The sequence below is a fragment of the Clarias gariepinus genome, chromosome 7, assembly GCF_024256425.1.
Source record: "Clarias gariepinus isolate MV-2021 ecotype Netherlands chromosome 7, CGAR_prim_01v2, whole genome shotgun sequence".
NCBI lineage: Eukaryota > Metazoa > Chordata > Actinopteri > Siluriformes > Clariidae > Clarias > Clarias gariepinus.
The window spans coordinates 19,856,128-19,884,113 of NC_071106.1; the positions used below are offsets into that span (position 1 = coordinate 19,856,128).

At 38.3% G+C, this 27,986-nt stretch overlaps 1 protein-coding gene across 2 annotated transcripts; it reads left to right on the forward strand.

Annotated features, from left to right (window-relative positions):
• Positions 1-3,357: 3,357 nt before the first annotated feature.
• On the forward strand, positions 3,358-27,985 carry cftr (CF transmembrane conductance regulator). Of its 2 annotated transcripts, XM_053500880.1 has the most exons (27): positions 3,358-3,483; positions 4,585-4,695; positions 5,692-5,803; positions 6,272-6,487; positions 6,636-6,725; positions 9,019-9,182; positions 9,966-10,091; positions 10,413-10,659; positions 11,112-11,204; positions 12,243-12,416; positions 12,558-12,749; positions 14,876-14,970; positions 15,632-15,718; positions 15,878-16,703; positions 18,270-18,401; positions 18,803-18,840; positions 18,933-19,207; positions 19,301-19,380; positions 19,494-19,644; positions 20,797-21,024; positions 21,357-21,457; positions 21,967-22,200; positions 24,279-24,434; positions 24,533-24,622; positions 24,881-25,053; positions 25,265-25,370; positions 27,263-27,985. In XM_053500880.1, exons 1-27 carry the CDS (start codon positions 3,431-3,433, stop codon positions 27,473-27,475), a joined length of 4,563 nt encoding a protein of 1,520 aa, XP_053356855.1. In that variant the 5' UTR covers positions 3,358-3,430; the 3' UTR covers positions 27,476-27,985. The 2 variants fall into 2 exon arrangements, with proteins under 2 accessions (XP_053356855.1, XP_053356856.1); XM_053500881.1 differs by lacking the exon at positions 25,265-25,370 and having other exon boundaries at positions 27,263-27,341.
• Position 27,986: the final 1 nt, after the last annotated feature.

A 27,986-nucleotide genomic window follows, 5' to 3' on the forward strand; every position in this document is an offset into this window, starting at 1 on the left:
AAGGAAAATAGAGGAATAAATAAAATTCCTTAAATGTTTACTGATCACATGCTAAACATGAAATGTGGGTGACTTACTCTGATGAGCCACACCTTATAGTTTTAGTGGCATTTGTATTTGAATAATTTGGGAAAACACACGTCGATATCTTGGAGTTTATTAGGTTTATTGGGTTCCATTAGGTTTTAAAAATGTTTTAAACGTAGGTAACTTACCTTAATTTGTGCAGCCCAGTCTCTGTGCAGACCAAACTAAATAATATTAGGCTATGTTTTTTTCCCCTGGAAAACTAATCACTATTTTCTCTATACACTACAAACATTACTTATTTTACTTTATATTGAGTTATTTTGTGCCTCATTGATCATTGGATCTCGGTTACGATACGTTAAACGTTATTTTAAAATTGTATAAAAATATATTTTAAAAAAATAAATACACATGCTTGGTCTGTGAGGTTTTTGTTCATATGCATGTTTTCTGGTTTACTTTTATCAATAATAATAATAATAATAATAATAAAAACATGTGTATTTGTAAACTGACTATGCCATTTTTTTTTTACCATGTTTGAATGTGTAGCACGGCATCCTTACATTTTGCTCTGTTCCCGACACTGAACCAGGTTACAGCCATTACATAGTCTGTATTGTTAGGTCAGATGTTTCTCATCTTTCTTTAAAAATACCCCATAGAGAATTTATCAAGTCAGGAACGTTAGATGAAAACTTGGATTCTGTGCCTCTCCACACTTAATCCAGACTCTGGGACCTTGATTTCCAAATGAAGCACAAAATTTACTTGCATTTAAAAAGAAGACCTTTTCTAATTAGCCTAGGTAAGATGCTTCTGGTGTTGTCTCTGGTTCAGAAGTGGCTTGGCACAAGGAATGCCAAAGTTGTAGCCTGTTTCCTGAAGATGTCTATGCCTGGTAGCTCTTGATGCACTAACTCCAGCCTCATTTAACTTTTTGTGAAGCTTGCCTAAGGTCTTGAATCGACTTTGCTTGAAAATCGTAGTCTTATGTCTGTAGTAACCTTTTCCTATTACACATTTGCCTTCCAGTCAACTTTTCATGAGTATTCTTTGATACCGCATTCTGCAAACAGGCAGCTCTTTCAGCAGTTATCTTCTGTGGCTTACCCTCAAGTGTGTTGATGATTGTCTTTTGGATGTGTCAAGTCAGCAGTCTTCCCTATGCATTTACTGAAGTAGACTGAGGAATACCAGGCATTTATACTGTGTGAATAGTAATTTACTTACACTCGAAATTAAATGCTCTAGTGTTTTGAGACACTGGATTTTTTTATTTTCATGAGCTTTAAGCTGTAGAATCTAAAATATAAGAGAATTTCTCTTTTTTGAGGTGCAATGTATTTACTTTTTTGACCAGATGTTGAATTCTAAGCTCTAGGTTTACTTATGGGTTGATGCAGTGGCTTATCCTGCCTTTTGCCCTAAAGGTTTCCTTGGATATGTATCAGGCTCCTGCACACGATAAGCAGTTCAGATAATGAATGTATGAAAGATGTAATTGTAAACATAATTTTTTATTTCAATTACTGTAAACCAGAATTAATTATTTCAGTCCACACATATATAGTTAATCTCATTTCTAAGAATGTTTAGCCCTGCCAACAAATCTGCAAGTATGAACTCATTAAAATGTTTGTGTAAAATGTTGGGATTCTTACTTTGAACTTTTTTATAACTATTCAAATGATCTTTCATCTGCATTTGCAGTTGTTTGCATGTACCACCCCAAGAATATCTACTATAAAGATCTTATCAATATATAATTTTACTTGGACCTATTCTAATGAGATAAGGAGATTTTGGAGCTGATCTTTATTTAACTGTCCTTTTCCATAAACCTATAATTAAATACTAACCTGTAAATGTTATTCTATAAACTGAAATGGTACCCTGCCTAGATTAACAGTGTAAGTTGTGGTCAGGTGCTGCTAATAATTAGCCCTTAATTAATTTATCATTAGCAGGTGTGCAGAACTCTATTCAAGCTAAAGTTTTGGCAGTTTGCTGGTCTGGAGTATGCCAAAAAGGAAACATATTACAATTGTCCTAGAGAAGCAATTGCACACACATATACTCACTCACACACTCATTCACACACTACAGGCAACTTGGGAATGCCAATTAGCCTAATCTGCATGTCTTTGGACTGTGGGAGGAAACCGGAGCACCCGGCGGAAACCCACCAAGCACAGGGAGAACATGCAAACTCCATGCACACAGAGACGGAAATTGAGCCTGGCTGGGAATCAAACCCGGACTCCTGGCGGTGCAAGGCGACAGTGCTAACCACTACTGGCAAAAACCAATTCAGCAGAAATGCCTCATACCCACTGTCAAGCATTGGAGGGGTGATGATTTGGGGCTGTTTTGCAGCCACAGGCCCTGGGCACCTTGCAGCAAATATGTGACCCATAAATTCCTCTGTATATCAGAACAAGTGTAAGGCCATCTGTCTGATAGCTAGTTTCGTTCATGCAACAGGAAAATGCAGCAAAGCATGTCAGAAACCTAAATCAGAATAGGTGAAAAGTAAAATAATCAAGGTTTTGGAATGCCTTAGTCAAAGTCCCTACCTCAACTCAATTGCAATGCTGTGCCAGGACCTTAAGAGGATTGTGCATAAGTGAATTCCTCACACCTCAAAGAATGTATATTGAGGAAGAATTGTAAGAGACTTTTTTCTTGTTGGCTTCATTTTTTTTTTTACAAAAATAATGGGGTGGTGAAAAAAGTTTTACATTAATCATCTGATCTTGTACAGTATTTTCCTAATACAAAGATCTGCTGCAATCAGATGATTTTTATTATTTCTACACAAAAAACTGACATTTAAATTAGAAATTTCCTCCCTAATATTTTTAATATTCAAAAGTTTCAAGTTCTCACTTCTACATATGTAATTGGTATTCATAATCCTAGTCTTAATCCTAGTTAATTTAAGTATCAAATAAGGATGTAATCATTAGGCTTATCTTTGTAATCTTTAAAAAGAGTGGAGAGATACGTTCACCGAGCAGCACTGAGGGTTTTTCTTATAGCTCGGGACACTCTCCTTAAATGCTTACACACTTTTTTTTTTTTTTTTTTTTTTACAGTGCTCATGTCTTTAAAACCTGTGTGTGTAGGAGTGACATGAGTGTGTGATCTCTGACTGGGAGTAAATCTTACACTGGCTAAGCCGTGACTGAAGCGCGCGCGCACTCGAGGGTTCTTTGGAGACGGACGCGATCCTTTCGCGCGCGCGCGCACGCCCACTTTTTTTTTTTTTACAGAGTTACTGTATCTACTAACACGCAGAAGCAGAAAGTGAGGAGCTGTGAAGGAATCCCTCATGTGTGTGTACACGGCACGGCTTCCATGATTAACGGAGGCGCTCCCCGGAGCTTCTTTCAGGATGCAGAGATCACCTGTGGATGATGCCGGCTTCCTTTCCAAATACTTTTTCTGGTAAGGACCAACTGCTGTTTATACTGTCTTACTGTTACTGAATGCGAATAGTATTGCGCTTAATCTATACACTCAGAAAAAAAAATACAGAATTAAACTACACTACCCCTAAGGGTAAATATTTGTACAGTTAGCGTGTATATTTTAATTTTAATTTTTCTTTATGTCTTTATATAATATTTATATCTAACTTTCCTTAGGCTTTCTCTATTTTTAAATACCTACTGGTAACATATATCCACATTTTTAGTTGAAAATAACAAGGCAAGAAAAGGTTCCGTTTAGTACTATTCTTTTATGAAAGTAAGATATAAAACATTTGAACATTCAGTTCACATTAAGCATACTATAGCCACATCATCATCATCATCATCATCATCATCACACTGAATTACACTGAGAGTTGGCTGACAGAGAAATTCATAATGTAAGATTAAAACCAAGTGTTGATCTGGACAAAACTCTTTCTGTGTGAGAAAAACAACTTTAGAGTTTTGCCCTTAAAATTCAGAACATTTTAGGCATTATTTGTTTTGATTTTGGTAACAGTGGCATTTTTCAGCACAGCATAGGCACTATGATAAATTAAATTTTATTTTATTTTAACCAAATAACATGACTGAGCATAAAAATGAAGTGGGCACAGAGGCGAAGAAATAGCACAGAGACACATAATCGTGTTTTTATGGTTGTTTTGGTTGTTTCTATGATAAAAAAAAGTAACAATGATATGCTCATTTTGAGAGTTGCTACATTTTTGCAACATAATTCCCATTTTCCGGTAGTGGTAAAAGTTACGTTATAAAAGTAATATAACTTGTTTTCTATGTGACATATCCGAAAACCCAAATGACAAAGTTTGATGTCTGAAGCCCCATTAACACACAGAGAATGCTTCCTTATATGCACATATATATATTTTTAGTTGTCATTGTCCTATGCTGTGTTGCCAGCACAGACCTGTGCCCCTTCGGTTGATTTAATGTCTGAATGAACAAACCTCACTGTAGCAGTTGCACAGTTATGGCTAATGATGAAGTTGAGAAACTAGTGTGAAAATGGGCCTTGTTGTTAATAACTGTCTCTTCTGGCTGTTTGCAGGTGGACAAGCCCTATTATGCGAAAGGGTTTTAGGGAAAAGCTAAAGCCATCAGATGTGTATCAAGCTCCATCAAAGGATGCTGCAGACGTCCTTGCAGAACGTCTGGAAAAGTTTGTATTTTCAAATCAACGCTTGCATCCTGGGCTCATTTACATGTGGGAGACTTCCAAACCTAAATTGCTTATATAATTTGTAGATTACTGCTTATGTATAGCATCTTTTCATGACCTTCATATTCAATGACTGTTGAAATATACCACAAACCCTACTTTTTAGGTGTGACCACAGATAATTGAATCGAGTACAGGCTTGATTTTTTTTTTTTTTTTATGAAAAAATAACCAAGTACCACAGGACAAAAGTGGAATTTCAGCAGTTGTTTCCAGGTGGTTCATATAATTATTTAATCAGGAAAATACTTTTTTTCCCCTTAAAGACCCCTTTTTGGAATGATCAAAATAAAAAAAAATGGAGAAATTTTCCGCAATTTGTTGCAACAATTTTGTTGTTTAGCTTTGAGGTGCTGTTGATATCTGTAGTGCTTCTTTATTTAAGGGATCAAATGAATGACTCAAAACCTAACTATGTCCATAGTCACACCATGAAGAGATCCTAACAAGATACACTGCTTCAGTTTTATTGTCTGCCACAGAAGTCTAAAGGTTTAAATGTCACGGCTTTTAGTCAAAGTATTAACATGGTTTTTCAGGGTAACAGGGTAAATGCCAGCTTGCTCCTTCCAGTAAAAACCCTTGCATGCCATGTTTCACATAGCCAACAATATGTTTGCTTGGGTTGGGGTGCCAATTTAATGGGCATCACTCCTGACCTTTATAAGTGCCAGGCCCCTAGTGGGTGATAGATGGTGTCCAGTATTTTAATGTTCTCAAACGCATATGTCTTTTGGGAATTTGAACTTTTTCCTACAGTGAAAATCCTAAAGCGGTCTCCTGTTTGTGAATGGCACTTGGCCTTGTTTAATAAGTGAACAAAGTCACCGTGGTTATATACGAGTGTCCTGAGCAATGTGGACTCCACCACTTTTACAGTGGATGGGAGGATGTGAAGAGCTGTTTAATTGGTCCTTCTTGTATCTCCACACACAGAGAATGGGACAGAGAAGTTATATCTGCGAAGAAAAAACCCAGCCTCTTCCGAGCACTTTCCCGATGCTTCATTCGACCATTTTTGTTATTTGGAGTTCTTCTCTATTTTGGGGTAAGAGTTTAAATATGTGCAAATTGATACTTTTCACCTTCTGTTTTAATCTGATATTTGTGCACAAGGTTCTACATGGAAAAAAAAAAGGTGAATGTATATCCCTGTTGTGAGCACTAGCTTGCAGATCCTGTGTAATTACGTTAAATTAGTCAGACTTTTGAAGGTGCAGTTCACAGTCGTGTTAATCTGCTCATGTGTCTTCAGTGAGGTGATCATTGTGTTTTCTCAATTGTTATGTGGAAAATGCCACAAGTTTTGTGAAAATACAGTAATAATATTTTTAGTGTTCAGCACTTAATGATTTACATGCATTCTGGTAGAGCATCCACTAGACATACCATGTGTGTAAGGCCAGCAACCATTGTTTACTGTAGAAGCATTTTGTGGCTAGATATCTTAACACATGTATTTTGTAATGCATTAAAATTAAATAATTAGTTTCTTATTCCTTGATTTGTTACGCAGGAAGCCACAAAGACAGTCCAGCCGCAGCTCCTGGGCCGAATTATCGCCTCATTCGACCCCTACCATGAACCAGAACGAGAACAGGGCTACTTCCTGGCCCTAGGCCTAGGCCTACTGTTTATCACCCGCTTCCTCCTGCTGCAACCCGCCATGTTCGGCCTGCACCGTCTGGGCATGCAGATTCGCATTGCCCTATTCAGCTTAATTTATAAAAAGGTGTGCTTCAGTAACCTCAGATGTTATTGAAATTCTTTTTTTTTTTTTGGAGGGGGGGGGGGGGATTTAGCAATTGATGTTTTTCTTTTATGTTAAGAAAGTATGCTGATAGGTTAAAGACTAAAAGTTTTTTTTTCCTGATTTTAAGACACTAAAGCTGTCCAGCAGTGTGTTAGACAAAATAAGTACAGGGGAGCTGGTCAGCCTGATGTCAGCCAACCTGGGCAAGTTTGATCAGGCAAGTACAAATAGCATATGTTGTGTGTTTTGATTTATTATTATAATTTTTTTTTTCAAGAAAAAATGAGTCAAACATTTTATATCAGGTTTTTGCTGTGGTGCAAGTGAAAGGAAGCAGGTTGAACTTTACAACCCTTCAAGAAAGTTGAGCCAGGGTGATGAATTTTGATACACTTTGCAAGTTCTCTGAGGCAATTATCACCTGTATTAAATCTGGTGGGTGTGAAACGTTTTGTCCCAGGAAAACATACAAAAATTCTGCCATTTTTAAATGTGGTTTAGAGTGTGACCAAAAACCAGTATTTCCCTGGTGATGTGATGTGATGGGAGGTTAATTTTAAAATATTAGACAAATGCTTTATTCTGACCATTTTATAATTTTACTCTTTAAATTAAGCTTCAAGAACTAGTTTGACCTTACCAAAGGAATAAAATGAGCTAAGAACTATATAGCATATTACTGTCCTGTTATCTACAGTGGTGTGAAAAACTATTTGCCCCCTTCCTGATTTCTTATTCTTTTGCATGTTTGTCACACTTAAATGTTTCTGCTCATCAAAAACCGTTAACTATTAGTCAAAGATAACATAATTGAACACAAAATGCAGTTTTTAAATGAAGATTATGTTATTAAGGGAGAAAAAAAACTCCAAATCTACATGGCCCTGTGTGAAAAAGTAATTGCCCCCCCTTGTTAAAAAATAACTTAACTGTGGTTTATCACAGTTAAAAGTTCAATTTCTGTAGTCACCCCCAGGCCTGATTACTGCCACACCTGTTTCAATCAAAAAATCACTTAAATAGGAGCTACCTGACAGAGAGAAGTAGACCAAAAGCACCTCAAAAGCTAGACATTATGCCAAGATCCAAAGAAATTCAGAAAAAAATGAGAACAAAAGTAATTGAGATCTATCAGGCTGGTAAAGGTTATAAAGCCATTTCCAAAGCCTTGGGACTCCAGCGAACCACAGTGAGAGCCATCATCCACAAATGGCAAAAACATGGAACAGTGGTGAACCTTCCCAGGAGTGGCCAGCCGACCAAAATTACCCCAAGAGCGCAGAGACAACTCATCCGAGAGGCCACAAAAGACCCCAGGACAACAACTAAAGAACTGCAGGCCTCACTTGCCTCAATTAAGGTCAGTGTTCACGACTCCACCAAAATAAATAGACTGGGCAAAAACGGCCTGCATGGCAGATTTCCAAGGCGCAAACCACTTAAGCAAAAAGAACATTAAGGCTCGTCTCAATTTTGCTAAAAAACATCTCAATGATTGCCAAGACTTTTGGGAAAATACCTTGTGGACCGACGAGACAAAAGTTGAACTTTTTGGAAGGTGCGTGTCCCGTTACATCTGGCGTAAAAGTAACACAGCATTTCAGAAAAAGAACACCATACCAACAGTAAAATATGGTGGTGGTAGTGTGATGGTCTGGGGTTGTTTTGCTGCTTCAGGACCTGGATGGCTTGCTGTGATAGATGGAACCATGAATTCTACTGTCTACCAAAAAATCCTGAAGGAGAATGTCCGGCCATCTGTTCGTCAACTCAAGCTGAAGCGATCTTGGGTGCTGCAGCAGGACAATGACCCAAAACACACCAGCAAATCCACCTCTGAATGGCTGAAGAAAAACAAAATGAAGACTTTGGAGTGGCCCAGTCAAAGTCCTGACCTGAATCCTATTGAGATGTTGTGGCATGACCTTAAAAAGGCGGTTCATGCTAGAAAACTCTCAAATAAAGCTGAATTACAACAATTCTGCAAAGATAAGTGGGCCAAAATTCCTCCAGAGCGCTGTAAAAGACTCGTTGCAAGTTATCGCAAACACTTGATTGCAGTTATTGCTGCTAAGGGTGGCACAAACAGTTATTAGGTTCAGGGGGCAATTACTTTTTCACACAGGGCCATGTAAGTTTGGATTTTTTTTCTCCCTAAATAATAAAAACCATCATTTAAAAACTGCATTTTGTGTTTACTTGTGTTATCTTTGACTAATAGTTAAATGTGTTTGATGATCAGAAACATTTAAGTGTGACAAACATGCAAAAGATTAAGAAATCAGGAAGGGGGCAAATAGTTTTTCACACCACTGTATTTCTCTTTTGAACTTGAACTGTGTTTCAGACATAATTCTGGAAAATTTAAGTGCACCCCTTAACTTGCATTCTATCCTAAGGCTCTCTTTCCGTTGTCAGTGAAAATAAATTGACTCTTATATGTGTGAAATTATATGACATACCTCTCTCAGTATACTGAAAATTAACCAGAGACTGTGTTTGCTGTACAGAATCTGGGCATGGCCCATTTCGTATGGATCTCTCCTTTGCAGTGTATCCTGTGTGTGGGATTTATTTGGGAGCTGATACAATTCAACAGCTTCTGTGCCCTTGCTGCAATTTCTCTGCTGGGAGTCATCCAGGCTTGTCTTTCTCATAAAATGGGACCTTACAAGTAAGATTTTGCTTAGTCATATCTGTAGTACAGTACCACATAGATTTGTGCTTTGGATTTGTACATTTTTTCCCTACTATCTCATTTTATCACATTCACCAAAACCTGCAATCAATCAAACAAACAAACAAACAAAAAAAAACCCTATTGCAAAAACCAGAATTTGGAAATGTCTTGTAAGCAAGAAATTATTCCTTTCCCTGAGAAAAACAAACAAACAAAAAAACCTGCCCCTACTGTGTTTTTTGTACTTTTATTATAAGTTGTAAAAAATGTGGTGTGATTTCACTCATTTCCTGTTAAACAAAGTACTAAATCCCTTTTCCTTCTTTCATTTAATTTTTCATTCATTGAGTTCAATGAGTGGAAATTTTTGCCTATTCATATTTCTAGTACCGCATACATTTGTGCTTTGGATTTGTAAGTTTTTACTTACTATCTTACTTAATCGCTTCCACCAAAACCCACATTCCATCCAAGCCTGATGTTGGTCGGGCTTTTTTGATGAGTTAGAACAGGTAGGTGAGTTCTTGCGCTCTAATCAGGCCCTTGGTTTGCCTTGTGCTTTTGAGAAATGTAAACATAGCTGGGAAGCGCTGGTGCTGGTCTTTTCATAGTCTTTTCAGCTATGTTCAATTCGGACAGCATGCTTCCTGTATTTACAATCACATCTGTATTTCCCATGTGAGGTATTCTTTCAAGTTCAATCTCTGTGCCCAGCCAAACAATCACTGACCTTCTCCACAATGAATATATTCTCTCTGTGTCTTTTTTAAAAATAAGAGCACAAAGGGTACAGCTTACAAATAAGCGTCTTGCCCTGACCTCGGAGATTATGGAGAATCTGCACTCAGTGAAAGCCTATGGCTGGGAGGAGATCATGGAGACCATCATCAAGAATATCAGACAGTAAGATAAAATGTGACCAAAACAGTATTTCTTACGCTGCAAAAAAAGTTGAGAACGCCTTGTAAGCAATAAACTATTTCTTTACCAGAGATAATTTCAGTCCTTGTTTATTATTAGTTGTATTAAACACAAAAAAAACAGTCTGCCCCATACTGTATGTGTTATTTGTACTTTTTTCATATCAGTAATGCAATTTGACTAATTTCCTGCTAAACACAAGGCCACTTGTCTTTATACTTTTTTAGTCAGTGAATTCAAAATAATGTGAAAACAGAATTCTAATAACTCAATTTGATTAACTTTCACCCTGGCTGCTCTTAGGGATGAGGTCAAGCTAACCCGGAAGATCGGCTCGCTGCGCTACTTCTACAGCTCTGCCTACTTTTTCTCCGCTATATGGGTGATCGTGGCAGCAGTGCTTCCCCAAGCCCTCACCACGGGCATCACTGTGCGACGTATCTTTACTACTCTCTCATACTGCATGGTACTGCGCATGACCATCACTCGCCAGCTGCCTGCGTCCATCCAGATGTGGTACGACACCATCAGACTTATCTGGAAAATTGAGGTAAAAGACTTAATAATAATAATAGACTTGTGTCAAGTTCTATTACTCAAGCTTTAGCACGGTTGGTAGAAGTGGCATAAGTTTATGATTATTATTTGAGATGAAAAAAAAAATCTAAGAATTAAGCAGTTGTTTGTGTGAACACAGAAAAGCGGATAATTATAATTTCTACAGTGATTTCAAGGTCTAATAAACCAGATTAAAGCAGTCTTAGGTTTGAAAAGTCCCTAAACTGGGAGCTATGATTCACACCACAGCTCCTTAACCAAAAAACAGACGAACTGTTGCACTGTGCTTCAGCACTGCTTTAAACTGTACAGCATGGTGGATTCTTTGTATCATTGTATAACTGTTTGTACTGTCCTGAAACAAGGTCTATCTCAGACTGTATCCAAAAATGTGCCTCGACATTTACTAGTTTTTTTTCTTGTTTTGTCGACTGTGTTTTTTAGGATTTTCTTAGCAAAGAAGAATACAAGCTGATGGAGTATGACCTCAGCATTACAGACATGGAACTTGAAAACATCACAGCTTCCTGGGACGAGGTAGTCTTTTCAGTGACCTGCTCTGTCCATCTGAAAATTGAAGAACATATAACATTTTGCCGGCTTTATCCATGCCCTGAATCTGATACGTTTGTTGATAGTGTTGTGTTCTATGTAATAAATTTGGGTAAGTTCCCATTACCAGTTTGAAGGCACTCAAATCCTTTTTTTTCCCCTTCTAATTTGACGAAGAGTTGATTTTTTTAAGGATGCCTGAACACCCAGATCTGATGTTTTTCAGATCGGATCTGAGTCAATTTGTATGTACTGTAGTCCTAGATTGTATATATATGTGGTCGGGCGACTTGTATGAGAACAGACAGATTGGAATTCAGACTTTTTTCTATTCGCACATGCGTAGGGCACTGATGTCATCAGCCCCAGCAGCAGTGATTTCATTTCAACAATGGATAACAGAAGAAAGTGGAGGGAAAAGGCTGGTTTTACAGTGAAAAAAACTTTTCGTTGAGTGACAGTGTGAATGCTGGGGTTCTAATTCTCAGACTGTCTGTCTTTAAACAGTGCAGGTTCTCACTGAAACTGGTGGGAAGAGGTGCTTAATTGCTGTGTCCTTTTGTCAGCACTTTTCTCACCCTATTTAAATAAGAACTGCATGCAGAAATTAATCAGCGAGCCGCTGTCTAACAAAGCCTGACAGAAGTCAATGATTAAACCAGAGTCACACCCACTTCTCTGTTCCCGGCCGTTCTCACTCGCCAACTATAGTGTAAATGCTTAGAGCAATAGCACAGCCTTTTTGTGTGCTTTTGAAAGGTGCGACTCTAGCCTTTGACAATTAAAATTGTAGAGTAAGAGCCAGACTGTAATTTGGACTTTCTCGTATGCATATCATTTGATTGAGCACTCCTGGAGCAGACACAGTTAAGAGCCTTGCTCAAGGACCCAATAGTGACAAACTATCTGGTAGACCTTCTGATAAGTAACCTAGAGCCTTAACCCGCTGAACTACCACTGCCCTGTAGGCACCTGTATCAATATAGGGATGTGCTATGGTTAAGATACTCTTTGTTATGGCAGGGTATTGGTGAACTCTTTGAGAAGATTAAACGAGAAAACAAAGCAAATGATTATTCAAATGGAGATGGACTCTTCTTCACCAACCTGTACGTGACACCTGTGCTTAGGAATATAAGCTTGCACTTGGAGAAGGGTGAAATGTTGGCAGTGGCTGGATCCACAGGATCCGGCAAGGTAGGATTATACTCTTGACTTTTTTTTTTTAATCATTAAATTAATGTTAAACACTAGATGCTTGCAGAGACAGAAACGTTGCCTCAGTTTTGAAGAAAACCTCAGTCTCTGACCTCTCTGTAATATCTTCTGTGTGGGTAGAGCTCCCTCTTAATGACCATCCTGGGTGAGCTGGTCCCTTCCTCAGGAAAAATCCGACATAGTGGTCGTGTCTCCTACTCCTCCCAGACTGCCTGGATCATGCCTGGCACCATAAGAGAGAACATCCTGTTTGGCCTGACCTATGAAGAATACCGCTATAAAAAAGTTGTTAAAGCATGTCAACTAGAGGAGGTAAACTGTCTTTTACTCCCAGACTTTTTCTTACAGTATATTCCCTTCCTGTGTCTGCTAGTGTTGTTTTTGCTTGTAATTTTCTGTGTGAACTTCCCACTTTCTGTCTATGTGGTTACATTTTTTTTTAAAGCCTGCACTATTTGTGTCTTTCTCACTCTGTCCCGCTAATCTCATGCCAGTCGGAATGCTTTAGCTGGCAGGACACTGAACTGAGAATCTTTGTTAGATACAAAGCTGCATTGCTGTGTCGTATTACTCAATATGGCTAACCCCCGTCACCTGCAATCTCTTGATACCAAAACAGCCAATCGCGTGCAGCCAACCGTCACGATGAGTGACATAGCTCCAGTTTAATCGAGTTTCTTGTAAAAGGAGGCACACAGATCTAAAATGCATAGTCACAATGAGTTTTTGACAAACTTCTTATCTTACACTAGAATCTATGTGACCGTAGTGACCAAATTTCATTAGAGGAAAAACCCTGTTTGTTGTATTTTACTCTTTTCATTTTTATAATTTTTTGAGCGGAAAACAAGAAATCACTGACAAAAATATTTAGTGTCTATCACTCTTTTTGTTTAAGTTCTCTTAATAAATAACTTCACATCATTAAAAATATAAATGTATTAGCAATACCGTATGGAACATTAAATAATAGGAAATATACAGCATGAAATGTTATAAGGAAAAGCCGATATAATGTATACCAGATAAACTAAGTGGGGATAAAGCTGATGAGAAAGAAAATAATGTATGAAAGTGACTCTAGTGCATAGTGCATAGTTATAAGATATAATTATTGCTGTAATGTCACCGGGAAAAGCGGAAAAGCACAACATCCTCTCCCATGGCGGAAAGCATACTAAGCATGAAGTGCAAAGCAAAGTGGTGACACTCAAGATTTCTTTCATAAATGCTAAATAAATGTCTTGTTACGGAAAGCTTGACCATAAAACCAGTTATGTTTTTAGTTCAATAACAACACTTTATTATTGTGTTTGTTTATTCTTTTGTATAGATTATATTGAGAATCTTCCATACTGTACATGTTCAAGTTGCTATGATGACAAATAATATATTAGAACAACTACATTAATATGAACCTACTGTATCACGTGAATTACAGGAAGCAACATTGCCACACACAGTGGCTTATAAAACTGATTCAACCTTTTAATGAATGAACTGACAGACAGACAGGTATGAAAGAAGTTTTCCTTACAGGAAAAGTGAGATAGATTAACCTGAAATGGGTGTAATATTAACACTTCCTTGTTAGTGACACTGGTTTAACAGTGCTATTGACATACAAAGGTTTGTGCTGCCATGTCAGGCTTAGCCGTGTTTTATCCATTGTTTTATTCAAACAAATTTCCAAAGAAAGATAGTTTCTCTGTATGGCAAATTGATGGAATCCACACATGCAGGTTTACAGCACCAGACTGAAAGTTTTATATATTCATGATCTGGTGTTGACATCCACCTAGACATTTTTGGCGATTCTTTAAATGAGAATAAAAAAAGAACACTGTTTAACTTTATTTGCACTGATTTCAGTGTGGTTGTGTTGTCTAGTCTGTCTCGCTTTTATTATCATGTAACATTTCCGACTTATTATATGTGTCATGTGTCATACAGTATACAGTACGAAGAGTTTTGTAAACTACTATTTTAGGCAAGTCAGGTCATTGTCTTAATGAATCCATTTTACAACTCGATTTTTTGTCTCCTGATGCTACAAAGTTGGACAAAAGTTGTCTAGGAGAAGGTAAGATAAGTCACAGTATGAATCATTACAAAGTCATAACTGTATTTACTCTTTCCTTGTGTGTCAGATTTATTAGTATAGAGATGTGTACATTTTGTCTCTATTTGCATCAGTATGGAATGTTTACAGTCCGTGTTTTATGATCTTCCTTTAGTGTGTGTGATATCTCTGCACTCTCTAGATATTATGCCCCATTCATATTTCAAGTGCTTTTTTTTTTTTTTTGCAGAATGTTTTTTTTAAATCTTTACTAGTAACAAGTGTTTCACAGAACTAAGCATGGTATTAGTTGAATTAAGCATTGTACTCTGTAAATAGAAATGAATGCAGCTTTCACCTGTGCTTTGATCTCTAGGACCTGGCCACTCTACCTGAGAACGATAGGACGCCTTTGGCAGAGGGAGGAATGAACCTGAGTGGGGGACAGAAAGCTCGGGTCACCCTAGCCAGGTGTGTTCTCCAAAAAGATAAATATTTCTGAGTTTGCAGTATACAGTATTTGCAAAGAAAGTACATTATTCCATATTTTTAAAGAATTAAAAGTAATGTGGTCACACCAGGACAGGGATTAATAACAAGAGAAGAGTCCTGGAATGACCCTTTTGGAATATAGATCTATTCTCCTAATATGTACTTTATTGAAGTTTATATGATGTTATTAAATTACGTTTTAAGTAAAACTAAGTAAAAAGAAGATACTTTGGCGACACAATGGCTTAGTGGTTAGTGCCTGTGTTAGTGGTCCGTGTGCATAGACTTTGCATGTTCTCTCTATGCTCTTTATGGTTTCCTCCCACAATCCAAAGACATGTAGATTATGCTAATTGGCGTTCCCAAATTGCCCATAGTGTGTGTGTGTGTGTGTGTGTGTGTCCTGTAATGGATGGGCACCTTACTCATGGTGTACCCTGCCTCATGCTCTAAGGCTCCTGAAATAGGCTTCAGACCCCTCCAACCCTGTGTACAGGAAAAGTGATATAGACGATGAGTGAGTGAGTGAGTGAGTGAGTGAGTGGTTGAGTGAATAGAAGATACTGTATGCTGACAGATTCTCCACTTGGGTCTAATGCCAAGATCAATTTATAGAACCAAAACTTCTGTTTTGTTTTAGGGCTGTGTACAGAGATGCCGATACCTACCTGCTGGATGCACCGTTCACACACTTGGATATTGCTACAGAGAAAGAGATATTTGACAAGTATGTATGTCAAATATGAAAAACGTAATATGAAGTGATAAAGGATGAGGAATGAACTGTTGTACTATAGGCCTTTATTGTGTGAATTGTTGTTGTACATATTGCATTAGGATTGTTAAATATTTATTTTATTTAAAATACAGACATATTTTTTCCCAGGTGTCTCTGCAGGCTCATGGCCTCAAAGATCCGCATTGTGGTCACAAACAAGATTGAGCACCTAAAACGGGCTGATAAAATCCTGCTGCTGCACAACGGTGAGTCTTTTTTTTACGGCACCTTTTCAGAGCTGCAGTCAAGGAAGCCCGATTTTAGTTCTTTGCTGCTGGGTCTGGAGGCCTACGACAACATTACTGCTGAACGTCGCTGCTCCATCCTTACCGAGACACTACGCAGAGTATCTGTGGATGAAACTTCAGGGATGCGTCCTGATCGTCCCTCCTACCGACAGGTGGCCCCTCCTACTTACAAAGATGAGAGGAAGGCTTCAGTGATCGTCAACCCACTGGCCACTGACCGCAAGGCTTCAGTGATCATCAACCCACTGGTTGCTGACCGTAGGGCTTCAGTGATCATCAACCCACTGACAGCTGACCGTAGGGCTTCAGTGATCATCAACCCACTGACAGCTGACCGTAAGGCTTCCTTCATTCAGGTGATCGAAGAAGAGGGCAAGCGGCCACTGCCTGACCGCAAGTTCTCCCTTGTGCCTGAGAATGAGCTGGTGGACGAGTCGTACATGGGAAATGATATGTATCACTACCACGGTGTGCACATGGCAGGCCAGAGAAGGCAGTCTGTGCTTGCCTTTATGACTAACACACAGGGTCTTGGTAGACGTGACCAGTTCCAGACTTCCCTCCACAACCGCCTGTCCATTGTGCCCCAGAGTGAGCTGGCCTCCGAGCTAGACATTTATACCCGTAGACTGTCCAAAGACAGTGCCTATAACATCACTGGGGAAATGGATGAGGAGAATATTGAGGTAAGAGATAACAGATATGATGGTACTTTCATTGTTTCGCAGGTCCTTCTCTTCAGATTATTGAGGTTTACAGTTCATATCCTAAGACATGAATCATATAATTTTAATGAAACTAAATTCTAACTCTGACTCCATGACACTAAAAAGTGTAGCTCGACAAATAAAAAAAAAAGTGTCACCTTTATTGGAATGTAAATGTACATCCAAGCTTAGCTGCAGGAATCTGTGAGGGTAACATACAAGAAAATTAGTGTACCCAGGGCAGGCTTAGTAACAATTACCCTTGTTACCATTTCGAAATATTCTTCCAGGTATGCCCTGGGATGTATAAGAGTTGGTCTTCCTGATTACCAACCTCCTCGCTGGTGCTTGTTTGTGACATTTCGCTCAAATCTTGAGTCTCTATCACGGACATCTTCATCTACTTATCACAACCTTATCAACCGAAAATGCTATTTTATTCAAACGTCCTTGCTGGAGTGTGTGACTTGACGTCATGTGCAGGTGCGATAGATCGCGTACCAACCAATAGGGTGTCAGAATGGTATGGTTATACTTCTCATCCAACCACAATCAAATTCGCTTCATCCGGATGGCGCGATTTATCCCGGTGTATTTTTTTGTTTGTTTGTTTGTTTTTTGAATGACAAGCTGAAATAAAATAGGAGTAACAAGGCTATTTTTATATTTAAATCTATTTTATTTAGTAGAAAGTACAGATAATTACGTGAAAATGTAAAGAGTAGAAGTAAAAGGTCGGCTGAAAAATAATTACTCAGGTAAGGTATAGATACCCCAAATTTCTACTTAAGTAAGGTAACGAAGTATTTGTACTTGACACTTCTGCCCATGGATGATTAATTGGTTTGGGACCCAAGGAATTTAGAAGGCTGGGCCTTGGGCACTTTGCCTGCTTGGACTGTGGTGCACTGGGTGTTCTGGTGGCTTTTTGTTGTGGCCAGAATTTACTTTTTGTTTTGGCAGTTTGGGATTGGAGCGGCCTTTGGTCATTGTTGGCATGGGTGAGCCATGGTATGTCATTGATAATTCATGTCAAAGTGTTAATGTTTCCTGAGGTTAATGTCATGGCTGATGACCGGACAATGAGTTTAAAAATTGCAGATCTGTCAGGTCATCAGTAGTTGCACTGGATCAGTCCATTTATGTGAACCATGCTCACTTATTCAGACCTCATGGTAATTTAGCATAATAGGAGGAGGTTGGAGAAAACCCACACTGACACAGGGCTAATGATTGAACTGGGGTCGCTGGAGATGTATGGCAGCACTGCTACACACTTTAACACTGTGCCATCATAAAAGACTTCTAATATCTTAGAAAAGAGTTGCATTTTTACTGCAACGTCTACATATTTTGAAAATGTTTAAAATAGAAGAAGAAGCCCTCATTTGTCACACTCATTTCAGCACAAATTTTATTTTTGTCATATATATGAATATGCTAGCTGGTTAAGGAAGTGTGTATACTGTACTTTTGGGGAGAAGTCAAATGTTGTATTGAATATACGGTAACACTCGTGAATGATTAGCCCCATTTTTCTTACAGGCATGCTTTGCAGATGAACAAATAGAGGATGCTTTTGAAACCACAAACTGGAACACGTATGTAAGATATGTGTCAACCAACAAAAGTCTCACATATGTTCTTATCTTCATCCTCATCATTTATGCTATTGAGGTAATCATGCTAATAACTATTCATCTTTGCATGCACTTCAATTAGTGATCATCTTATTGAACTGATCTTTAAAGAAAGTGGATATTTATTTATCACTAGTTATCTGTGGTTATACCTCACATATAACTCACATTTGCAAAAACTGAGAGATTTGAGCGTAAGTCTTAGTGAGGGTTGTACAATTGACACTGGGCAGCTGGGTTTTGTCTCTCTGTTGGTTGTTTGACTACCTAACTGAGGCCAGCTGTGATGACGGGCACAACAAAGTTATTTACAAACATGAATCCGGTCCATTTGGCAAAAATGCTTGAAAGAGGTTCAATGGTTCAAAGTCCCAAAAAAAGAATCAAGTGTCTTTTCCTCAGTTCTCTGCTGGAGATTGATTATATTTCTGCTTGTAGGTGGCTGGATCTGTTGTTGGGATTTTTCTAATAACTGAGTGAGTATAAACAAAAGCCTTTATATATATATGTGGTGCAGTTGTCTTTACCAGTAGTCTTAACACATGTAATCCTCTCCATTGTTTTTCAGTGAGATCTGGAAAAAGGAGAACCCCAGCCAAAATGCCACAAGGCAAACCAACTCATCACTACCTGGCACAGAGTATGCCGTCAGTATCCCACCCAACAGCAGCTATTACATCATTTACATCTATGTAGCAACCTCGGAGAGCATCTTAGCGCTGGGGTTTTTTCGGGGACTACCTCTGGTCCACACCATGATCACTATATCCAAGAAACTGCATCAAAAAATGTTGAGTTCTGTAATAAGGGCACCAATGTCTGTCCTCAACACCATGAAGACAGGTGTGTAAGATACAAACATAGTAGCAGGCTATATTGTCATGTGAAGCTGTGTGCATTGTCAGTATTGGCAATCTGGTTTTTTTATTTTTAAAGGTCGTATCATGAACAGGTTCACTAAGGACATGGCTACTATAGATGACATGTTGCCTCTGCTAATGTTTGACCTTGTTCAGGTTAGTAGCCACAATAGGTTCCAAAAGTTGTGTGCTAAAATGTATATTTCTTAAAAAGTTACAGCACTGACAAGTACTGTACGACAATTCGTTATGTGCTTTTCTCTATACAGCTAACACTGGTGGTGATGGGATGTATTCTGGTGGTGTCCATCATGAGGCCATACATTTTTCTCGCGGCTACACCCTTGGCCCTTGTCTTTATTGTGATGAGGAAGTACTTTCTGCGCACAGGTCAACAGCTGAAGCAAATGGAGACAGAGGGTGAGATATAAAAGATATGTTGGTGCCAATCCTTGCAAATACGCAGTCAGTCAGGGGCAAAAGTGTTTCAGCTTCCTTGATTCATTCATTGTTTCCATAATAACCAGTGGTGCCAGCTTGTACCAGGGGTAGACACACAATGGTTAGGAACAAAGTAAGGATCCGAAAGAATCCTAGGAATGAGCACTACATTCCAGCAGAGGTTATAGGTAAGGTTATAGAGGTTATTTGGAAGGCTAGAGGGAAAGCCTAGGGCTTATAGCTTCAGACAAATCTCTGACTCTACTGTGCATGGATCAGGCTGTAATCTCTTTCGTGGCCAGACATCTTGACAAGGCCCTGGCAGAAGGTCAGCAGCATGGCAGAAAACAGGAGAAGAGGAGAGGATGACTAAGTCAGGCAGGAAGAGATGGGGTATCCCAGAGGAAGCAGCATGGACAGGAGTCAGAATTTGGCCTCTTTGTTTGTCCTTGTTTGTCTGCAGTGTGATATGCCCCAAGTGACGCTAAAACCCCACTGCTGACCGAGTCTGTCCAGATCACTTCTCACCCTGCTTTATGAACAGGAAGCAGAAATGTGTTATCCTCAAACACTGAGGGCTAGATTTATGTTAGTCTTTCTAAGGTCACATATGGAGAAACTGAGCATTTTTCCATGGACAGTTTTAAAACAACAAATAAGATTTCCTCCTGAACATGCTATTATCATTTACTGAACTGGGCAAAGTAAGCAGAAGTTTGTTAGTCTTATTCATGGAAAGGAGTGAGGGATGTTTACGTGGTCTAATGAATGTTGAGACTGTGGTTACAGGTCAATAGTTTAAAGATTGAGGGCTTTCGTTTACGTGCAGGTGAGGATGACATGTTCATGCGTACGGGATTGAGAGCAAAAGGACAGAGGATAGCCTTTTATTTCTTCCTTCCTTTTCCTAGCGTCCTTCGTAGTGGAACCAGGTGTGACAGGTTGCGTAAAACCAAATCAGAACTTTTAGAAGCACAGAGTTACAGTTCAGAGTGTAACCAGTCAGAGCCAGTAATGTTGATTGAGGTGTCTGATTCACAAGCAATGGTGGAATATACCATCTATTCTTTGATGCCTTTTGGAATTATGATTGCTTGAATTTATGATCTCTCTCTCTCTCTTCTTATCCAGCTCGTAGTCCCATATTTTCTCATCTCATCATCTCACTGAAAGGACTATGGACAATCCGGGCCTTTGACCGGCAGGCATACTTTGAAACTCTGTTCCATAAAGTCCTCAACACTCATACAGCTGTCTGGTTCCTCTACCTTTCCACCCTGCGCTGGTTCCTTTTCCGTGCTGACATCATCTATTTCTTCTTCTTCACGTTGGCTGCCTGGATTGCAGTAGGAACCAACCGTAAGCACTCTTCTCTATGTTCACTCCAAAGCTATGAGCATGAAGCTAAGTGCATCTGGCTTATTCCTTCTGCACTCTGTATAGTGCACTCTGTGTGAACTAGTGAGCTTTATATATGTGGCCATGCTAGTTTGAGCTGGATAATGAAAGTTGCAGAGGTTGTAGACAGTGAGTGGATGCTTGAATGCTTGATTTGGCAGGTTTCACGGACAATTTCATTGAGAGGTAATTGTTTGCAGTGTTTGGGAAAATGCCTTTGAAGTGAATTTGGAGGTCATTGTATGCACTGTTTTGCTTGATGTTTACTCATGTGTTTGTGTGTTACCCCACAGAGGATAAACCGGGTGAGATTGGTATCATTATAGCTCTGGCGATGCTCATTTTAGGCACCTTTCAGTGGTGTGTCATCACCAGCATTGCAGTGGATGGAATGGTATGTGTTCTCTCTCTCTCTCTCTCTCTCACTCACACACATGCACATTTATTCATCTTTGTAACTTCTTGCTATTCCCTGTTTAAAGTTGCAGCATAGTTTGTCTTTGACTGTGGCTGAAAAGCAGAAGTTGTCCTGTTCTGTAATGGTGTTGAAGAGATTGTGTGTGAAGACTGTTGTCAATTCAAAGATTTTTTTTTTCTACATGGACTCTGTGTTATTAGTCTTATCGGTGTGAGGAACATTACGTTCTTCCACAACTCTTCAGATGATGTGGTGAAATGTGTTGCTGATATGTTTAAAACCTTTGCTCATACAAACTCCTGCACACTTGCAGAAATTCACCTTGAAAGTCATGCCATGGATACAATTAGACTAACCTCCTTAAGCCTGTGCTCAACCAGAACTACAAGACATTCAAGCATCATTTGGAAAACAAAACAAACCAACATTCATCTTTAGGCAATTACTTGACTTGCTTACATCATTGCTCTTATTCTCACCCCCAGATGCGTTCTGTGGAGCGTGTCTTTAAGTTCATTGACCTGCCATCTGAGGAGCCTAAACCTGGGCTGGGCCAGAGAAAGGCCTCGACCCTGGTCATTGAGAACCCAGAGGTCTGCACGGACACTTGTTGGCCAAGCCAAGGGCAGATGGACGTTTGCAATTTAACTGTCAAATACACAGAGACAGGACATGCCGTGCTTAAGAGTCTCTCTTTCAGCGTGGAAGGTGGACAGAAGGTATGTGCAGGTGCCGCTGACCATCAACATGTATGAAAAAAAAAACTCATTTGATGGGTAATTGTTAAATCCAAAAAAAGAGCTCAAGACATCTAATGAGCACTTGCAGAAGACTTTTTTCAGAAAGTATAGCTCAAAGATCTAAGATGATATTATTAAGAATCACTTTGATGTCATATTTAAAAAAAAACAAAAAATCTTAATACAATGTATCTAGAAATAAACAAAATTATGTAGGTCATCTTAGCTTTTTCTGAATCTTGGCCAGACCACTATTTTAAGCCTCAGAAAGAGAACATGTCTGGAAGGAAAGGACGTCAGGGTCGTCCTAAATTTGTTATTACAGTATGTGTCTCTCTTTACTGTCACTCTTCACCATTTTTTGCTGGCTTTTGGTGCACTATATCCTGAGGATCTGTCCACACAATGATCTACTCCCAAATAAATATCTTGTTAGTGGGAGTGGCGATGGCAAAGTCACTTCTCATCATAATGTTCTTTTAGCAAAAACAGATAATTTTGCAGTAAGCAAAAAGATTGCAATTCCTTTTAATGATTATATTTATTCAGGGCACATAACCAATGATTGCTCAAAATTTTTAAAATAAAATTAAAGTTAATATTAATATTAAGCAACTGACATTTCATTCACAAAATAGCTAAATATTTTGTTTGTTTATCTTTTAGTGAGAATAGTTTCCAAAAAGTCATAGCTGGATAAAAGCATTGCACGTTGCCATGCAAACACACAGACCGACCAGTAACACAGACGTGAAGTGAAGGGATACAAACAACGAAATGTTTCTGAGTGAAATCATTTCTCCTGTTAGTGGAATGAAAATGTTAGCTTTGAAAATGTATTGTGAAAAAAATAAAAATAAAATAATTAGGGGAACGTTGCTTCCCAACAGCTTTGTTCTTTTACTGAAGTGACCAAGGGATAGGCATTATGTATCATACTGTATCTTTAAGCATCATATTGGCTAAAAAAAAAAAAGAAAGAAAAAAAAATACTCAGTTTGTTTATTGTTTTTTGGATATAATTTGTTCTGGTGGACTAAACACTATTAAAAGGCTTACATAATAATAGTCTGTTTAGGAGTAACCTGCTTGTCTGATTTAGTTCTTAAGAGTGCACAAGCAGTTTATTTGTGTTACTTTTTAAAACTTTTGAAACAAAAATTTTATTTCATAAGATTCAGTTTGCCGCTTGAACATGTCTTTCACATCACACACAAGCAGCGCCAGTGCAGGCCTACTGTTAATCCCAGGAATCACTTACAGCTCAGCCTATAGAAGATATTTTTCTTATATCATCATGAACTATTAGGAATAAGGTCCTTTTTGCAACAAGGGACATTCTTTAACTAGCAATTAAATTTCATGAATGTGTTTAATATATAAGCAGTTATATTTTTGAAACATCATTCAACTGTTCAAATAGGTTCATAATTTAACTGTGTCCAATTATATTATGACGTTTTATTGGAGCCTTAAAATGATTTGCAGGCATTATGGGAACAAATTATTATATGACTTTCTTTATATGCTTGAGATTTTGATTTAACTTACTTGTTTATAGTGACCAGACTAATCATTAAAACAATTCAAATAAACCGTAATAACTTTGATAATGGTAGATTCTGATTTTCACAACAGTGAAAACATACAAATTCACCCAAATTTCCTTGCTGCCTAAAGCTTCACAGACCTGATTTTGCAAACAACTATTTTGTGAGAATATGATAAACACGTTGTGTATGTGACTTTAAATAAAATAATAAACACACTTATTGAGCATGGGCTATTTGTAGGAATTCACAGTCTTTATTATGTTTTTTTTTATTTATCTGTCATCAATTGTTTTGTAAATAAATTGTAATAAATGGTATTACTGTATATATGTATGCATATAATGTATGTTTTATCATGTTGTTATATGTGCATCACTTCATAAAATGCATGATGATGAAGAAGTAAAATAATAATTATTATTATTATAATTATTATTAACAGAATACACCAACAAGTTTGTGTATAAATGTAAATAACTAAAGCAATTAATTTTGTCCTTATAGGTTGGCATATTAGGCAGGACAGGTTCTGGGAAAAGCACACTATTTAATGCACTCCTGCGTCTGGCCTACACAGATGGAGACATGTCTATTGATGGCGTCTCCTGCTGCAACATGTCCTTACAAAAATGGAGGAAGGCTTTTGGTGTGGTGCCTCAGGTACGTCCACAGCTTTGAATGACAAATTTTCATTGTTCCTGCAATTATCCTTCAAAAAGTCCTCACATTTTGGCTTTGTAACTCCGTGGTTAATACAGAAAGTTTTCATCTTTACTGGAACATTTCGGATGAACCTGGACCCATATGGATGCCACAGTGATAAAGAGCTGTGGAAGGTTACTGAGGAGGTAGGTCACATTGCAATAACACAAATTATTTGCACTAATTATGATCATGTTCTTCACAATGCACTTTAAAAAACATGTAATTGCTTGTAATGTAACAGCTGTTGCATAGAAACTTTGCTTTGAAGTCATACTTGTCAATATCCGATTTAATGACGCATTAGTAATTTTTTTATCTATCTATCTATCTATCTATCTATCTATCTATCTATCTATCTATCTATCTATCTACCTATCTATCTATCTATCTATCTATTTTAGGTAGGGCTTAAGTCAGTAATTGAGCAATTTCCAGATAAACTGGATTTCCAGCTGGAATACGGTGGTCACGTGTTGAGCTACGGCCACAAGCAGTTGATGTGTCTTGCTCGATCCATTCTAAGCAAGGCCCGCATTCTGCTGCTGGATGAACCGAGTGCCCACCTCGACCACATGTAGGTTAACCATCACCTTATGTTTAGCACAGTGTGCATAGAAGACATGCTAACATGGTTTAAAGAGCTTTGCTAAGACGTACCAACAGGTTTCTGTAGTTTCTCTTTGAACCAGAAAAAATGTAACTTTATTTTGAGGTTCAATTACAAGACTATTTTTGTTACTGATGTAAATAATGAGTTGTATTTTGGTAACTGTGATGGATTTCAGCGCTGTGAAGGTACTGAAAAAGACGCTAAGGCAGTCTTTCTCCTCCTGCACTATCTTACTGTGTGAACACAAGGTGGAACCGCTGCTCGAGTGCCAGTGCTTCCTGGTAAGGCTCTCTCTGGCACCACTTTTATTTCCCTGGCTCTGCTGGCCCAAGCTGATAAAAATAACTTGAGTTAGGAAAACCAGTAGCCATGCTACAGCGGTTAGCCACCAATATGATAATCAATTATATAAATGATACAAATGACATCTTTGTGCTGTGAAAATGATTGGTGTGCATTGGTTGTGTTGTTCAGTGGGTGTTTATTTTTGGTTGTGTTCTGTAATTTCCTTTCGGATTCATTGGGAAGCCTTGGGATGTCTTTTAAGTCATTTACAAACACTGTATTTTTAGACTGCTGCCTGAGTTCACAGCTGTAAAATCACAGTACTATATGCAAATAGTGGGATGGCTTCCTTAATCACACAACAACAGAGGCAGATTTCAGTTGCATTAAATACAATACAAAACCCATCAATATGTAATAACTTGTAGTTGTTAACTAACTACTGTATATAGTAGGTGCATTAAGTACCAATGCATTAGCCTTTTTTGGTAAGTTTGTTGTTATTTGTTAAGTAAAGAGAAGCTACCGTTTTTATATGGTTTTTATATTGATTATTAAAAGCCATACTGATCATTTTGCTCAGTCAGTGCTGAACTGCTGCTCTATGTGACCAAAAACGAGGTAGACCCCTGATTAATCGCACCTATATGTGTTTGCTTACTGCATGTCCGATTATATCCACTTATAATGGGTTTAAGCATCACTTTGTACACAGGGACATCGTCATGCTGGAACAGTAACAGAAATCTTAATGTTGAAGCAAACAAAGAGATTCTAAACAATTGTGTCCAAACTGTGGCAACAATTCGGGTAAATCCCAATGTGATGGTCAGCTGTTTTGACAGCTTGCAGCAGCAGAGGCAGAACTATGCTTCTCCACCCCACCCCATGCCGTTTCTGTTTTGTTCCAAAACATCTGTGGCAGTCGTTTGAGGAGTGATATACACTGAAGGTTGCCATCACAGTACTGGCAGCACTCAATACAAGATCAAAGCCTATTGATGGTGAGCTTACACTGCATACCTTCTTAAAAGTCTGTCATAACCATGCTGTGCCCATGCCCAGTGCTTCAGAGGTTGGAACACTTGCTTGGTGGCCTTGCTCCAGCACACCCTCGCCAGCTGTGTTTTTTGTCAAGTGAGAGAGGGGGGAAGACTATAAAGTACAAATGGACACAAACCTCTGGCAATATCCCACCAACCCCACAGCGCATGTACCTGACACTTGGTGGTGGGGCATGGGTATCCGCTAACAGTTTCCTGTTTTTCTATTTTTGTATTGGCCATGGTTTAAACAAGCCATTTAGATTTTTTTCGAATGTAATCCATACAAAATAGTCGAAAAGTCAAAGAATGTATGACTGTGTATGAAAATATGTAAATGTGGAGCCATAGTACTGCAGGTGAGTCACAAATGACTATTTACAGGACATTAACTCTATCTATCTATCTATCTATCTATCTATCTATATTTTTCTTTTTTCCCCTATTTTACAAATTTAATTTTTTATATATTTAGACATTTATATGGTAAGTGTATGAATTGCATTTTTTGGTTCTGTGAGATAGCTGTCCAGATGTACACTAATATGAGCCCCACTACCATATTACTATAAATGCAACTAGCTATACTACTATTTTGTGCTCTAAGAAAATCTATAAATCATACTGCACTGCAATGAATTAAAAATACTATTAGTATGGCTCTCTGTTACAGTTATTAATACTCTTACTAAATAGTGTAAATGCATAGAGCTATGCTATTATAATGTCAACCTGCTATACAAGCATTATTTAATATGATGGGAGGTATTGGAGATTAATAATACAGTTAATTACAATGAAACTAATGTCTTTCTGTGTGACGCATGTTCACTTTCTTGCTGTAGATGATGGAACAAGGCAAGGTAAAGACTTATGACTCAATCCAGCGCCTGTTGAATGAGACCATTCAGCTGAAACAAGCCATAAGTCCAGCTGAGCGACTCAAACTTTTCCCGCGCCGCAACTCCAGCATGCGTGTGCCGCAGCCCAAACTTAGCTCCGTCACACTCACACTGCAGGAGGAGACCGAGGACGACATCCAGGACACTCGTCTCTAAGAAACAGTCAATCAGACACTACAAAGACTCAGGCTCCATAAGCTCCTCTTACTTAGGACTGTACAAAATATCCTCATTTTACACACACATTCTGAAGTGTTTTTTTTTTTTTTTATCATGTGTGCTGATGATCTAGAATACAATTGTGGTACAAAACATGAACATTGTTTTAGATATGCAATAAATATAATTTAAGGTACTACTGTACATAGACATTCATAACAGGAGACAGTGGGATCAGGAAGTCAATCCTATTGTAAAAAGGTAAAAAATATACTTTTATCATGCTGTTCCTCCCAGTGGCCTTTACAGATCATGTTTCAGAGCAAACAGTTGTAAATCTTATTAACCTATTTATTGTCAGTCCACAAGCCACAGACTTATACGCCAAAATGTGCTTTTGTAAAACACATGAACAAGTTATATTTTTATACTTAGAAATTTTATTCAGCTACTAATGAATTTTGCCTGAAATAAAATTTAAAGTGTTAGTGCTCTGAGTTTTTATTGA